The sequence below is a fragment of the Syzygium oleosum genome, unplaced genomic scaffold, assembly GCF_021117445.2.
Source record: "Syzygium oleosum isolate NSW1041296 unplaced genomic scaffold, Sole_v2.1 Sole_v2.40, whole genome shotgun sequence".
In the NCBI taxonomy this organism is placed as follows: domain Eukaryota; kingdom Viridiplantae; phylum Streptophyta; class Magnoliopsida; order Myrtales; family Myrtaceae; genus Syzygium; species Syzygium oleosum.
Window position 1 is genome coordinate 1771700 of NW_026607524.1, and position 16268 is coordinate 1787967.

The 16268-nt window shown below is 42.5% G+C and overlaps 1 protein-coding gene across 1 annotated transcript; it reads left to right on the forward strand.

The window, feature by feature from the left end:
- Positions 1–5326: 5326 nt before the first annotated feature.
- Positions 5327–8978, forward strand: LOC130135975 (uncharacterized; the record flags this gene model as incomplete). The annotated part of the gene is made up of 1 exon (XM_056305890.1): positions 5327–8978. A coding segment is annotated over one exon (939 nt), but the record flags the coding sequence as incomplete, so codon positions are not given.
- Positions 8979–16268: the final 7290 nt, after the last annotated feature.

Consider the following 16268-nt stretch of genomic DNA (forward strand, 5'->3'; position numbering starts at 1 on the left):
AACATGGAGAACCTGGGTCGTTGATGTGGTCTAGTGGTTAATGTATTAACCTATATTATCTATTTCCCTTCAATAGAGTTGAATATGATATTTACAAAGGGCAACCTTTCGCCGCAAAGTTAATGTATGTTTTAAACCCTTAAAAGGACAACATATTCAGGAAATTATAGTTCCAATCAAAACATAACAAAAGATATAAAATGACTTTTGTTGTACCTGGCACAATTCGATTATCCATCTTTGTGAAATTATGGAGCATTATAGTATCCAAGATGGGAAAATTATTAGAAAAGTCCTAAACCTATTGCGACGGCAGTGCTAATTTAGTCATAAACCTTTTAATGGTATCAATTTAGTCCTAAATCTTTTAATCTAGAGTCAATTTAGTCATTTCATTTAATTTTAGCTGGATATTACTGACATGAACACCAATTGGCCTACTGGCATGGCCGGCGCTAATGTAGATATTTTTTAATAATATTTTGATAATTTTTTTAATTTTGTCTTTTTTTCCTTTCTTTTATTGTTTTTCTCTCTATTTTTCCTCCTCTTTCGTTCGGTGGCATACACGGCCATGGTCGGTGAGGGTGGCCCTTGCCGAGGCAAGGGCGAGGACCAGTAAGGCCACCCTTTCCAGATTTGGCGAGCCCAGGTGTCACCTAGATGAGGGCGGCCTCGGTAGGCATCGCCTACGCGAGGTCACCTTGCTAGATTTGGCAAGGCCGACCCTCGCCTAGGCCAAGCGGCCTCGCCAAGTGTCGCTTGGCTAGGGCAAGGCCCGACGAGTCCAACCCTCACCTAGGTAATGCCCAGTGAGGCCGCCTTGCTTGGGCGAGGGTCGGCCTCGCCAGATTTGGTGAGACCAACCCTTGCTCAGGTGACACCCACCCTCGCCTAGGCGATGCCTAGGCTCATCAGATCTGGCGAGGGCGGCCTCGTCGGCACTCACCCTCGCCCAGGCTAGGCCGACCCTCAGCGGCCACTGGAGGAAAGAGGAGGAAAAAAAGAGAAAAAAAAATTGAAAATTATTAAAATATTTTTTAAAAATGTCCTGATCAATGCCGGCCGTGCCACGTAAGCAATATCCAGCCAAAGTTAGCCGGAAGGACTAAATTGGCTCTAGTTCAAAAGGTTTAAAATTAAATTCACACCATTAAAAGGTTTAGGACTAGATTGGCACATATGCAATAGGTTAAAAACTTTTCTAACACTTTTCTCTATTCAAGACGTTGTTTTACTTTGGAATGCTTGAATTGTGTGCTCGACGTTCTTTAGTTGCACAAACTCATCTACTATTAGACTGATATCGATGATATTTGCCATCATTTTCCAAATCTTAGTCGTAGAAGACTTTTGGTTCTATGTATAATATTAAAATTTAAGTGAGATAGCAAGGTTTCTTGCTTGGGAGGGGAACTTAGCTACAAAAAAAATTGCATGACAATACTTAGATTCGGTTTGTTTCACGAAAAATGAATGAATTGGAATATATTTTTCTAAAAATGACTGCTTATAAAGCTAACAAAAATGAATAAGCAAAAACTATTTTCATTATTCACGAATATGTTTAGATATAAAATTTTGTCGATAATGAAAACTTTTTTCATTAACTAATTATTTCAAGCGATTATTTTTAGGAAAATATTTTCAAAATCAATCATTTTCCGCTAAATAAACGGAACCTAATTATACGTATAAAACTAAAATTTAAATATTTCTCAAAGGACTAATATAATGAGGGTTTTTCTTTTTGAGGCTACACCTAAAGGGATAAGTCGAATACCTTGAATAACCCTCTTTTCAGCGGTTAAAGTTAAAGCCAACTTGTGTTTGCTGGGATGATTTGTCGGTATAACTCAGAAGTCAGTTTCAAACGGAACATTGAGATGGACCAAATTTAACAACCAAGAGAAGGGTGAATTGATTGTTGTAGGATTTTTAAAACTCTTTCACGCAAAACAGCATAAGAGGATGAAGCATTGATTATAAATAAAGTTTAGTATAAAAAGCTAATATCTTCTAATAACATATATGTAAAGAGAATAAGCGATAGAAGAGTTCGTAAAGCAATTTATAGTGGTCTGCACAAGTCGACTTCTGTTGCTCTTGAGTGTTAGTCTAACACTTTCGTTGCTCTTTTAAAAAACCAACACGGCCATCATACTCACCACCCTCAAACAAGTCATATCTAGAAATTTCGTTGTGTTCCGTTGCCCCACGTGTCGTCACGCACCACCACTCTCCACGGCATGAAGGGTCCATGCGCCTTCACGCGCCTCTTCATATGTAAAACTCAAATCCATAATTGCATCGTCAGCAGCCACGTCAACCTATTGTCACACAGTTTGTACACATCAAACTCAAATGCGTATCTGCCAAGTCAGCAGCCACGTCAGCCTATTTTTAGGTGGTCTGCACAAGTCGGCTCAAACACGTATCTACCACGTCAATAGCCATGCCAGCCATTTGCCTAGCTTGCGAACTAATTCTCTATCGGTTCTCTATCATCGGTTGATCAGACTGCTGATGTCTTTATTAATAGGCACATCTTTTTTTAATATTTTCTCCAAATTTCAATTGACTTCTTTTACATAGTTAAATATAAGAATGCAGAAGAAAGAAAAAGGGCAATTTTCAATATATTTTGATATATTATAATGAAGAGTACATCAGCCTATTTATAGGCTTTATAATAGACTATCAAAGGTAATATATATCAATCAAGATATTTACAATCAAAAAGAGAAATTCGCATAATATTGAGAGATATAGAAAACCATCAGAATTATCCTAAATATCTCTAACATCCCCCCTCAAACTCAAGATGCATTAAAGATGTCAACTTGAGTTTGAATACTAGTCTGAACAGTGTCAAACGGCTGAGACGTGGCAGATGAGGCGGCATTCGGCAGCTCATGGCAAAATTTCCAGATCTTGCTAGTCTGAGAGCGGCGAGTCTAGTGGTGGTGTGGCTTCTCAAAACGACCCGCGAAACGTCGAGAATTGGAGGGGAAACAACAAACAATCGACGCGGCTGGCTTGCAAAACAGTAATTGAGCGACGCAGCCTATATGGCTGGCGTCGTAGTATCAAGCGGCCTATACGGCTGGCTTGGGACAATAGTTACTGAGCGATGCGGCCTATGCGGTTAGTATCGAAAGAAAAGCCACCTCCGTGAAAAGCTCGACTGGGTGATGTGACTGTTGCGGTTGGCATAAAAACATGACCATCAACTGGACTAAGCGCTTCTTATATGAGAGGGCTCTACAGACTATGCGATAAAAATGCATTGGCTATCGGATGAGATAAATAATGTTGAAATCAATGGAGGATATTAGGACTTATTGAAAAAAAAAGAAGAAGAAGAAGAAGAAGAAGCTAAATTAGCTTTGGATGGACACTTGGGTGTGCACCGGGTGCGAGTGCGCAAGTGCACTTTAGGATCGACTAGCTCTGATACCAAGTTAAATATAAGAATGTGGAAAAGAGAAAATAGGGAATTTTCAATATATTTTGATATATCATAATGAATAGTACATTAGCCTATTTGTAGGCTCTATGATAGATTATCAAAGGTAATATATACATATATATATATATATATAAATCAAGATATGCACAATCAAAAAGAGAAATTTGCATAATATTGAGAGATACAGAAAATCATCAAAATTATCCTAAATATCTCTAACATACATCATGTTGAGTTTAAAGGGTAATATCAAAGATAATTATGAGAATCTTCGAATCTTTCTTGATTCTCCACATTTCCAATGATTGTGCATATCTCTCTATTGACGGGAAAATTACCAAAACAATCCTAAACCTATTTCAATTATGTCAATTAAGTCATAAATCTTTTTTTTGGCCAATTCAGTCCTAAACCTTTTTGCATTTGTGCCAATTCAGTCCATTCGGCCAATTTTGGCTGGCCGGCGCTAACGTGGCAATTTTAAAATTTTTTTTAAAATTTTTTTCCCTTTATCTTTTTTCTTTTTTCTTTTTTTTGCTTTCCTTCTTCCCAAGGGCTAGGGCCGGCGAGGTCTCACTGGCCACTAGTGAGGCTCGGTGTCACAGGCGAGGTCGGCCATGGTGAGGGCGATGACCTCGCCGTCGCGGGCGAGGTCAGCCACGGCGAGGTCAATGACGGCCATGGCGAGGCTCAACCTCATCAAATATGGGCAAGGCTCAACCTCGTCAAATCTGGGCAAGGCTCAACCTCGACTGGTCAACCAGAGGCTCGATGGCCATGGCCATAATCGTCGAGCTCTAGTTCCGCATCTAGGTTGGCGAAATCTGACTCCGGTCGATGCCTCCCTAGGCCGCCTCGAATCTAACTGTCCACGTGTTTTCATTATTTTTCTCTCGATGTCGTCGCGCAACCAGAACAGGCCGCCTCGTAGCCCGAATGCCATGAGTATCAGTCCCCACCCCCGACCTCTTGGGATGTTTTTGCTTTGGCATTTTTTTCTATTCGACGGTTATGGCCATGGCCATTGAGCCTCCGCTTGACTAGTCCAAATCTGGCGAGGTCGAGCCTCACCATGGCCATCGTCATCCTCGCCTGCGATGGCGAGGTTGAAGCTCGCCCTCGCCAGTGCTGGCAAGGGCAAGCCTGACTAGTGGCCGGCGAGGTGACCTAGCCAGCCCTAGCCCCTGGCTGGTCTGGCGACCGGTAACTGGCCAGGGAAAGAAGGAAAGCAAAAAAATATATATATATTTAAAATTCGAAAAAAATATTTAAAATTTGCTACGTCAGCGTCGGTCGGATGGCCGACGTCCATGTCACCGCCGGCCAGCCAAAATTGACCAGATTGACTGAATTGACACAAATGCAAAAGGTTTAGGACTGAATTGGCACAATTGCAATAGGTTTAGGACTCTTTTGGTAATTTTCCCCTCTATTGATTGTGATTAGATAATCATCACAAAAATACCTTGATTATCATCACATTGTGGTCTATGTCGAACTACACGATGATATTCAATTTCTCTGTCCCAATCGCCTGATGCCACATTAGCCTTGCTGGGAAATTTTCCACGGCAGGAGACGGAATTGGTTTTGCTTGTACTCTTGCCAACCCCGGAATTCCAAGTACACGACGTGGTCCATTCTCTTCAGGTCCTTTGTGTTGTTCCAAGAACCCACAAAAAAAAATAGTTTCTTTTGTGTTTGGTCATTATTCAAAATCAAAACTGGGAAATGCTCATTGCAGTTTGACCTTCTCTCCCAATTCACATTGACACTTTGACACTTCTTTCCTTTTATTGAAAGAAGGGGAAAAGTTAGCTTAGTTAACTATATTGATTTGTATACTCTTTCTCGTTTCGGCGGAAAATTCTGGATGGAGGCCCGCTCACTATCCTTAGGGTGCCATTAATACTCCAGCAATGGCATCCAGCTTTGAGATTGGTTAAGGACCAACATCAGTTGCTACCCGTGTGGGTTAAGTTAAGGCACATTCCTCATGCACTGTGGTCAGCCTCGGGCATCAGTGCGGTTGCTAGCGTAATCGGCAAGCCGCTACATGTGGATATTCAAACTGAAAAAATGAGGATGATCTCATATGCCAGGGTTTGCATCGAGGTCAAAGCTACTCAATCATTGCTTGATTCAGTTGATGTCATTTGGAACGATGAAACCTGGTCGATCAAGGTCAACTATGAATGGCGACCGGTCTCATGTCTTGCCTGTGGAACTTTTGGCCACGGATGTACTCCACCTAGTGAAGTTCATGCTGTCACTCAGAAGCTTACAACTCAAGTAGCTGCTGCTGCAGATGCCCCTCCCTCTGGGGAAGACATATGGGAGACAATCGGCAAGAGAAATACTCGCACTCCTGTTTTGGCTTCTTCCTCTGCAATAGAGTTGGGTGCTGCTCATATGCCCACCCCTGCCTTGGCATCTTCCTCTCTCGCCCCCAAGATTATGGCTGCTTCTGCTGTTATACAGTATCTCCCTGATCCAGGCTTGATTTCTCGGGCCTCCCCTGAGGATAGTTCTGATTCGGATACTCCTGAAGTTGAATTAGTTAGTAATATTGGCAGCGACCCGGAGGAGCTCTCTCGCTCCCCTGCCCCGACGACTGCTAGATTGAGATCCTCGGTGCACCAAGGTTGCAAACCTCAAACCGAGTGTCCTGACACTTCCCCTCCTGCTCCTGTGATGGCTCAACCCACTCCTGGTAACAGCCCTGTGACGACCAAGGTGCCTCTCCCGAAATCTAGAAAACGGGGTGGCACAAAAAGCACAAAAAGGAGGTAACTCCTTTCCCTCATGTACATATGTTTTTTGGTGTTTGGAATATAAGGGGTCTCATGAACCCCCTCAAACAAGCGGAGATTAGGTCCTTAGTTAGATCTAACAATCTTTCTTTTATTAGTATACTCGAGACTAAAGTCAACCCGTTTCTTTTTGACAATATTTCCTCTGGGTTGTTACCAGGTTGGTGTTGGTCCTCTAACTACATGTTCTCCCCTCGTGGACTAATTTGGGTGGGTTGGAACCCTTCACAAGTGGATTTCGTTGTCCTCTCTAATTCCTCTCAAGCCATTCATGGGCGTATGCATATACTGTCATTGAACTTGTCTTGCCATATCTCGGTGATATATGAGGAGCACATCTTTGTGGCTAGGCATGCACTTTGGTCTGATCTTATTCAGTCAAGCCTCCAGTTTGCCGGTGAGCCTTAGATTGTTGCTGGTGATTTTAACGCCATAAGAAGCCACTCCGATAGATTAGGCAGCTCCAATTCTTGGATCCCTGCCTTCGATGAGCTTGGCACTTGTTTAGACCAGGCCGGCCTTGATGATCTAAGATTTGTCGGCCATAGATTTACTTGGGCAACATCTTCTGGTGCGCGCCGCAAACAAAGGAAGATTGATAGGGTCCTTATCAATGAGCTTTGGACCAGAATCTTCTCTTATTCAGAGGCTTCCTTCTTGGCCCCGGGCGTGTCAGACCACACTCCCATGATTGTTAGAATCTTACCTTTCGAGACAACCCGGAAGCCTTTCAAATTCTTTAATTGCTGGATGTCTCATCCTTCTTTCTCGGATACTGTTAAACAGGTGTAGGATTCACACATTGCTGGGACTCCAATGAACATTCTGTGCCAGAAGCTTAAGTTACTTAAAGGACGCCTGAAACAACTCAATCGGGCCTCCTTCTCTTATATCTCAAGCCGTACCGCCCATGCAAGGTTAGCTTTAACCTCTACTCAAGATGCTCTTGCACTTGACCCCTTTAATCTCTCTCTGGCCAATCTTGAAAGGGATCAACTCCAGGCTTTCTCGGACCTTAGAATCCAGGAGGACTCATTTTTCAAGCAGAAATCGAGAATTAAATGGTTGTCTGAAGGGGACTGCAACACCAAATATTTCTACTATTTTGTCAACAAAAGACACCTCTACAACCGTATTTTATCCGTCTCTGATGAAAATGGTTTTGTCCTTAGTGATCCGGCTGCAGTCCAGCTTCATATAGTCACTCACTTCGAGAATTTGCTTGCGACAAATGGGCCACCTGTTCGGCCAACTCTTCAGAATATTCAGGCTATGGTTGATCGAACTCTCAATGAGAGTCAGTCTCATTTTCTTTCCAGACCAATGACAGAGATTGAGATTCGAAACACCTTTTTCTCCCTTCCTAAAGGGAAGGCCTCGGGTCCGGATGGCTACAATGTTGATTTCTTTATCTCCTCCTGGGAAATCGTGGGACCTTCTGTCACATTGGCTATAAAGGATTTTTTCCAATCCAGCTCTCTACTTAAGGAGATCAATGCTACCATTCTCACTCTAATCCCCAAGGTGCCCAATGCCTCGGCAATGAATGATTTCAGACCCATAGCATGCTGCAACACGGTGTACAAATGCATCTCTAAGATCCTGGCTAATAGGATGGCTTCCGTTCTGCCTTTATCATTAGTCCCCCTCAGAATGCGTTTGTCAAGAAACGGAGGATAAGCGACAATATCCTTCTTGCACAAGAACTATTTGCGGGTTTCCACCATCAGCCATATTTGCCTAAATGTGCCATCAAAATCGATTTTCAGAAGGCTTATGACACGGTCGACTGGGGTTTCTTGGAGGTAGTCTTACAAACTTTTGGCTTCCCGCGGATGTTTATTAGACTCATTATGGAGTGCATGACATCCTCGAAATTCTCAATTGCCATCAATGGTTCCCTCCGTGGATTCTTTCCTAGCGGTAAGGGCATTTGTCAAGGAGACCCTATTTCTCCCTATCTATTCACCCTAGTGATGGAAGTTTTCTCCGAAATCCTCAATGCTAAGACTCGGCTCCCGGGTTTCAATTTCTTTTGGCGGTGCAAGGCCATTAGGCTCACTCACCTATTTTTCGCAGACGATGTCCTCCTATTCTCCGAGGCCAATGTGCGTTCCACTGCCCTCCTCAAGGAAGGCCTTGATCTTTTCTCTCGGTGGGCTGGCCTGAAGCCGAATATCAACAAAAGTGAAACATTTTTCTTCGGAGGGACATCGGATGTTCGTAACCAAATCTTACGGTCCTTCGAATTCCATGAAGGTACACTTCCTTTTCGCTACCTCGGGGTTCCTATTATCGCCTCCAGATTAAGTAAGGCTGATTGTACTTCTCTAGTTAATGCTATTACCGCTAGAGCACGCTCGTGGTCCCAGCGCTTCCTCTCATTTGCTAGCCGGTTACAACTTATCAAGTCGGTCTTACATGCCATACATGTTTTCTGGGCTGCGGTCTTCACGCTCCCTCGATCAATTTTGTCGAGGATTGAATTAATCCTCAGGCAATTTCTATGGAAAGGTCCAGATTTGGGTGTAGGAGGCGCCAAAGTCCCTTGGAGTTTTGTCTGTCTCCCCAAACAAGAAGGTGGCTTGGGCATTCGCAGGCTAATAGATTGCAATAATGCGGCTATGCTCAAGCATATTTGGGTGCTCTTCACGGACAAGGAATCCTTATGGTGCAAGTGGATACACTCCACATTTCTCAAAACTAAAAATTTTTGGGTTGCCTCCAAGCCAACTGTGTGTTCTTGGGCTTGGAAAAAAATCTTAGATATCCGCCAGGAATTCCAGGAGCTTTTCAAATGGTGGATTGGTAATGGAAGGTCCATCTCATTCTGGTTTGATTACTGGCACACCAAAGGCCCTCTCTACAAGCTCTTCTCGGATAGGGATATTTATTGTTCGGGCATCTCCAAAACGGCTTCAGTATGGGATTTTTTCTCTTCGGAATGGCACCAATCTAATGTGCTCCAATCTTTCCATTCCTGGTCAGAACCTCTCCCTCTTTTTGACTCGGAAATGGGTGATCGACTACTTTGGCAAGGTCATTCTTCGGGAACCTTTTCGGTTTCATCGGCCTGGGACTTGATTCGGAATAGAGGACAAGTAGTTTACTTGAGTTCCTTCATTTGGGACCGCAACATTGCTCCAAGACACGGTTTTATGATGTGGGTGATGTCTCTCAATAGGCTGCCGATGCAAGCTTTCCTGCTTAACTACCACAGAATCTCTGAAGGTGTTTGTGCTTATTGCCGCAATAGACCAGATTCTATAGATCACCTTTTCTTCGAGTGTCCTCGTACACGCACCCTTGCACAATTTTGAGCTCCTAATTGCAACCTTTCTTGGCAAAATGGTACATGGCAACAAAATCTCCGATGGGCTTCTCGATTTATTGGAGGTCCAAACTTTCATCACCGCATTGCTCGCTTTGCCCTTGGGGCTTTGTGCCACATGATTTGGACGGAGCGGAATCATATCCTGTTTAGGAACCGGACCCTCTACTTGCCGGCCCTCCGCAATCACCTTGCCAAGGTGGTTAGGGACAAAGGCCTTTCTCTCAAGCCGGTTCAAGACTCTCCCATTAATCAAAGGACCCAGACCAATTGGGGTATCTCGTCCTCCATTTTTGAGTGATCTCTTGTTGTTTGCTTGTTATTAGTCTTTCTCTTAGTTGCCTAATGTTTGGGCCGTAGCTATTTGCGCACTTGTTGTTCACCTTTTGACAAAGTCGCAACACCTTTGCACCCGTCGGGACACCTCTTTGTGTCACTTCTGGTACGAGGTTTTTGTGTTCGGCTTCTCTTTGTAAGTCGCGCGTTGAAAAGTTTATATACTACTTACCTTACCCAAAAAAAAAAAAAAAAAAACATCGCCATAAAACTTGGCGTGTCCAACTTCAAATATCGAAATTGGTTGGTGATCTAACTTTTCTTCCTTATAATGACCAATGTCTATTTAAAATATTTAAATAAAGTTATGTACGTGCTTGTCGTATTGCTCTTGCTATACACGTATGTTTCTTCCAATGCTAATAAGATCTCAAAAGTATCCAATAATCTTTTGGACTTTCATTCCCGTTTGGGTCACTACTTGCTTGAGACTGATTGAACTATCCAAGGTCTGGTGAGATATCAAACGTAATGATCTTAGCTTTGGACTTGCGACCCCACTCTAATTTGGGGATAATTATTAAAAAAGTCCTAAACCTATTACACTTGTGCCAATTCAATCATAAACCTTTCAATTGTGCATATTTAATTCTAAACCTTTTCGTGTTTTGCCAATTGAGTCCATTCGATTAATTTTGGCCGAAAATCATTGACATGGACATCGACCATCCTACATGGCACGGCCTGTGCTAATGTAAACATTTTTTAATAATATTTTGATTTTTTAAAAATAAATTGTTTTTTTTCTTTTTCTTTTATTTTCTTTAATTTTTATTTTGGACTGAGTGCCGGCAAGGTTTGCTGGCTGACCCTCGACGGCCACTAGGCCAGGGCTCATGAGCCCTCGTTGTGGCCGGTGAGGGCCTAAGGCAAGGGCCATTGCCCTCGCCAGATCTAGGCCAAGCGAGGGCTCCACAGCCCTCGTTGGCCTAGGGCGAGGCCGCAACTCTTAGATCAGGCAAGGGTAGAGATGCCCCCGCTTTTGGCTGGCGAGGGTTGGCTGGCGAGTAAAAACAAGTAAAGAAAACAAAAAGAAAACAAAAAATTATAAAAATTCAAAAAACTATTAAAGTATTATTAAAAAAAATGTCTACTTTAGCACCGACTATATTACATAGAACAGCTGGCGTCTATGTTGCCAAAATTAGACGGATATACTCAATTGACAAAACAAGAAAATATTTAAGATTAAATTGACACAATTGAAAGATTTAGGACTAAATTGGTATAAGTACAATAGGTTTATGATTTTTTTGGTATTGCCCTCTAATTTGATTGCCTCTCTCATTGTTTCTCGAATATTGTTGACAAATTTGAGTAATAAGCATGAGTATAACCCTAAAGTGAACCAAAATGAAGACATTATCAAGAAAGAGATTCTTTTTTCTAATTATTATGATAAAAAGATAGTTTGCACCATTTTCTAATATGTATAACTTTTAGGACTCAAAGAAGATAAAAGGGTTAATATCACGAAAAACCCCAAACTGGTACACCTGTGATAAATTTACCCCAAACTAATTTTTGACCGCCAAAAACCCAAAACTGGTACACCGGTGACAAATTTACCCTCAGTTAGTTTACATTAAATTTTACCGTCAAATTGCTGAGTTAAATAATATGTGGCAGTTGACGGGTGTACCAGTTTTGGATTTTACCTCTCTATTTGTCACAGATTTACCAATTTGTAATTTTTCATGGTATTAATCTAATTTAACGGAGGGTAAATTTGTCACAAGTGTACCAGTTTGGGGTTTTTGATGGTCAAAAAATTAGTTTGGAGTAAATTTGTCATAAATGTACCAGTTTAGGGTTTTTCGTGGTATTAACCCAAGATAAAAATCAAAAGAAATAGACTTCTACAACAAAAAGTTGCCAACTTCAACCCCCCCAAAAAAAATGAAATTCTCGAATTCAATCTGTCGTGTGCCCTTTTATTCACTTATGCATTTAAGTTAAATATTTTGTGGAACCACGGTAAACTATTCTAAGAGCTTAAATCATCAATGAAGGAGTTGTTTAATATTTGAATTTTCCAACATTCCCCCTTACATGTAGGCTGGAATTTTTGGCCTAAGATTAAGTTTGGAAATATACAACAACGAAGGCATATAAGGGTTTGGAAAAAATTTAAATTCGAGACATTCTACTCTAATACCTTGAAAGACATTTCTTCATAATGCTTGGACTGCGAGTACATTGTGTCTGGCTCACGTGCACCACATTTTCGTCACCCCACCCGATACTAGCCTTCGCATGGGATGAGTGTTTACTGTGAAAATATGTACTTTTTTCGTTCCTTTTTTACCAATTGAAACTTTTAGAACTAAAGTATGTGCACCTAAGTTCAACAACGATACATGAAATCAAGAGAGAGTTTACAAGTGCAGATGCGTAGCTTAGGGTTTTGATTGAACACGCGGAAGCATATGAAACGCCAGTCCGACTTCGATCAATTTGAGCCTCTTGCTTGTTGAAGTGAAGTGAAGTGACCAAGAAATCAAGCTTATTGCACGTGGCAATGACACCCCGTTGACACCTTTTGACGTGAGTTTCAATTATGTATTTCTTTATGTGAACTTCTAATGGAAACTCGGTAATGAATCATGCAGGAGTCAACTTCAGAAACTCTAAATTACTTGGAAAGTATTGCTGACGTATGCAATGCAACAAGCACACATTAGACCACATATCAGAGGGAGGTATGAAAGAAATTGATAAAATAAGATAGAGTGTCGCAATAATTATAATTGGCATGAAAGACGGCATTTGAAAATTTTAGGAAGTATATGAACGAGACGTGAAACCCTTTCCAAGTTCCTAACCAAGCGAGCAGACATGTTCTAAACCCTCTTACTTAACAAGTGATTTGTTGGGGTTAAGTATTGTTTAATGAATGTTTAATAATCACAAAATCTAGTTTGATCGGCGCAAAGATAGTGAAAAAGTGCTCCAAACTGATGACTTGCGTTACGTCAAAAGCGACAATCTATAATATGATAATTATTATTTTATTTTATTTTTGGTTAAAGTAAGTAGTATATAACTTTTCAACGCGCAAGTGAGGCCGAACACAAAAACCTCGTACCTGAAGAGACAAAGGTGTCCCGACAGGTAGAAAGGTGTTGCGGCAAACAATGGAAGCAAAAGAAGCGCTATACAGAGAAGGCTACCCGGCAGCCAACATAAAACACCAACAAAGACTACAAAAGAGGGTCAGCTGAATATAGAATCCGATATGCCCTAACTCGGCTTGAATCCTTACATTCCGAGGATTGTCTTGAATCGGCTTGAGAGAAAGGCCTTTGTCTCTAACTACCTTGGCAAGATGATTGCGGAGAGCAGGCATAAAAAGGGTGCTATTTCTGAAAAGGATATTATTCCGTTCAACCCAAATGAGATGGCACAATGCCCCAAGAGCAAATCGAGAGATACAGTGATAAAAGCTATCTCCACCAATGAAACGCATACCCCATCGGAGGTTCTCTTTCCGGGACCCATTACGCCATGAAAGATGACAATTAGAAGCCCAATATTGCGCTAGGGAGCCCGTAACATTGCATCCAAAGAACGGATGGTCGATAGAATCGGGTCTAATGCGACGAAGGCGCATAGACCTTCAGATATTCTATGATAGTTCAGAAGGAATACCTGCGTGGGAAGCCTATTAAGGGACATCAACCACATCAAAAAACCATGGCGCGGTACAATATGACAGTCCCAGATGAAGGTGTCCCAGAAAATCGCTTGTCCTCTTGCCCGAACCAATACCCAAGCCGAGGTAATAGAGAAAATACCAGACAAATGTCCGAGCCAGACAAAGTGGTCTGGTGTATCAGTATTAAGTATTGGGAGAGGAGATGCCTAAGAGTTGAATGATTGCAATACATTCGAATGGTGCCAATCCGAAGAAAGGAACTCACAAACCGAGGCCGAGCGTGGGATACCCAAATAGAAAATATCCCTATCCGAGAAGATCAAATGAAGTGGGCCTTTTGGATGCCAAGAATCAAACCAGAAAGAAGCGGTCTTGCCATTACCTATTCGCCATTTGAATTGCGATTGGAATGTCTGGCGTAAATCCAGTATCTTTTTCCACGTCCAGGAGCAGAATGTCGGTTTGGACACAACCCAGAAATTCTTTGATTTGAGGAAATTTGAGTGAATCCATTTACACCATAGGGATTCTTTGTCCGTGAAGAGGATCCAAATATGTTTGAGCATAGCCGCTTGATTGCAATCAATGAGCCTACGAATGCCCAATCCGCCTTCTTGCTTGGGAAGGCATACCCGACTCCAGGATACCTTGGCCCCACCAACCCCTAAATCAGGACCTTTCCAAAGGAACTGTCTGAGAATCAGTTCTATCCTCGCTATGACCGAACGGGGGAGGGTGAAAATGGAAGCCCAAAAACATGTATGGCGTGGAGAAGCAGTTAATCGGTTGTAGGCATCCGCAAAAGAGAGAAACCGATGGGCCCGGGGATCGAGAGCGAGCCGTAATGGAATTGACAAGCAATGTACAATCGGCCTTACTCAACCTAGAGGCAGATATAGGAACACCAAGATATCGAAAAGGTAATGTACCTTCGTGGTAACCGAAAGATTGCAGTATTTGGTCCCGCAATTGGGGTGTCCCTCCCAAGAAGAAGATTTCGCTCTTGTTGACATTCGGCTGGAGACCCGACCACCGAGAGAACTGGTCAAGGGCGTCCTTCAGAAGTGCGGTCGATACCAAGTTTGCTTCCGCGAACAAGAGGACATCATCGGCAAAAAATAAATGCGTAAGTCTGGTTGCCTTACACCGCCAGAAAAATTTGAAGCCTGGGAGCTGAGTTTGAGCATTGAGAATGCCAATGAATACTTCCATGACTAGTGTAAATAAGTAAGGAGATATGGGGTCCCCTTGGCGTATGCCTCTACCACTAGAGAAGAAACCATTGAGAGTCCCATTGATGGCAACCGAGAACTTCAGGGTGGTTACACACTCCATTAGGAGCTTGATAAACACTTGGGGAAATCCAAATGCTTGTAAGGTTCGCTGCAAGAAACCCCAGTCAACAGTATCGTATGCCTTTTGAAAATCTACCTTGATAGTACACTTGGACGAATAAGGTTGGTGATGGAATCCGGCAAACAACTCCTGGGCAATAAGTATGTTGTCCCCTATTCTCCGTTTTTAACGAACGATTCTCGCGGAGGGCTAATTATCGAAGGCAAAACCGATGCAATTACATTGCTTGAGTATCTTGGTAATGCACTTGTAAATCGTATTGCAACAAGCAATAGGCCTAAAGTCATTCAAGGCCGAAGCATTGGGAACCTTAGGCACCAGTGTAAGGATGGTGGCATTGGTCTCCTTAAGAAGGGAGCCATAAATGAAAAAATCATTAATCGCCAATATGACCGAAGGTCCAACTATTTCCCAAGATTCTAGAAAGAATTCCACATTAAACCCATCCGGTCCCGGGACTTTGCCCTTAGGAAGGGAGAAGAATGTGTTTTTGATTTCCAATTCAGTGACCTGCTGGGTAAGAAACTGTACCTGGTCCTCAGTGAGCGACCGACCAATCACTTCCTGGATATCCAAGGAAGAAGGCAGCTCACACGAAGAGCTGGGAGCAAGTAAATCCTGGAAGTGATTAACAATATGATTGTGGACAAGAGTTGGATCAGTAAGGGTAGCTCCATTGTCATCTGAAACCGAGATTATACGGTTAAGGATATGTCTTCTGTTGACACAATGGTGGAAATACTTGGTATTCCTATCACCTTCCTTCAGCCATTTGATCCTGGATTTTTGTTTAAAGAACGATTCCTCCTGGAGCCTAAGGTGGCAATTCCTAAGTGATCCTTCTCCAACTCGGCTAGGGACAGGTTTAAGGGGTCAATAACCAGAGCATCTTGAGTTACGGACAAAGCCACTCTTGCCTGTGCAGTGCGGCCCGAAATATCTGAAAATGAGTCCTTATTAAGCTGTTTGAGTCTTACTTTGAGTATCTTCAGCTTGCGGCACAAGATGAACATAGGAGTTCCGGTGATCAGGGATTCCCATGCGCGAAACAATAGACCGAAAGGAAGGGTGAGACACCCAATAATTAAAAAACTTGAAGGGCTTCACGGACGGAGATGGAATCATAATCCGAACGATCATTGGAGTGTGATCGGACACTCCCGGAGCCAAAAAGGAAGCCTCCGAATAGGAGAAGGTGCTACTCCACTTATCATTGACAAGAACTCTATCAATCTTTCTCTGTTTACGGGATGCACCAGAAGATGTCGACCAAGTAAAGCGATGACCAACATATCTAAGATC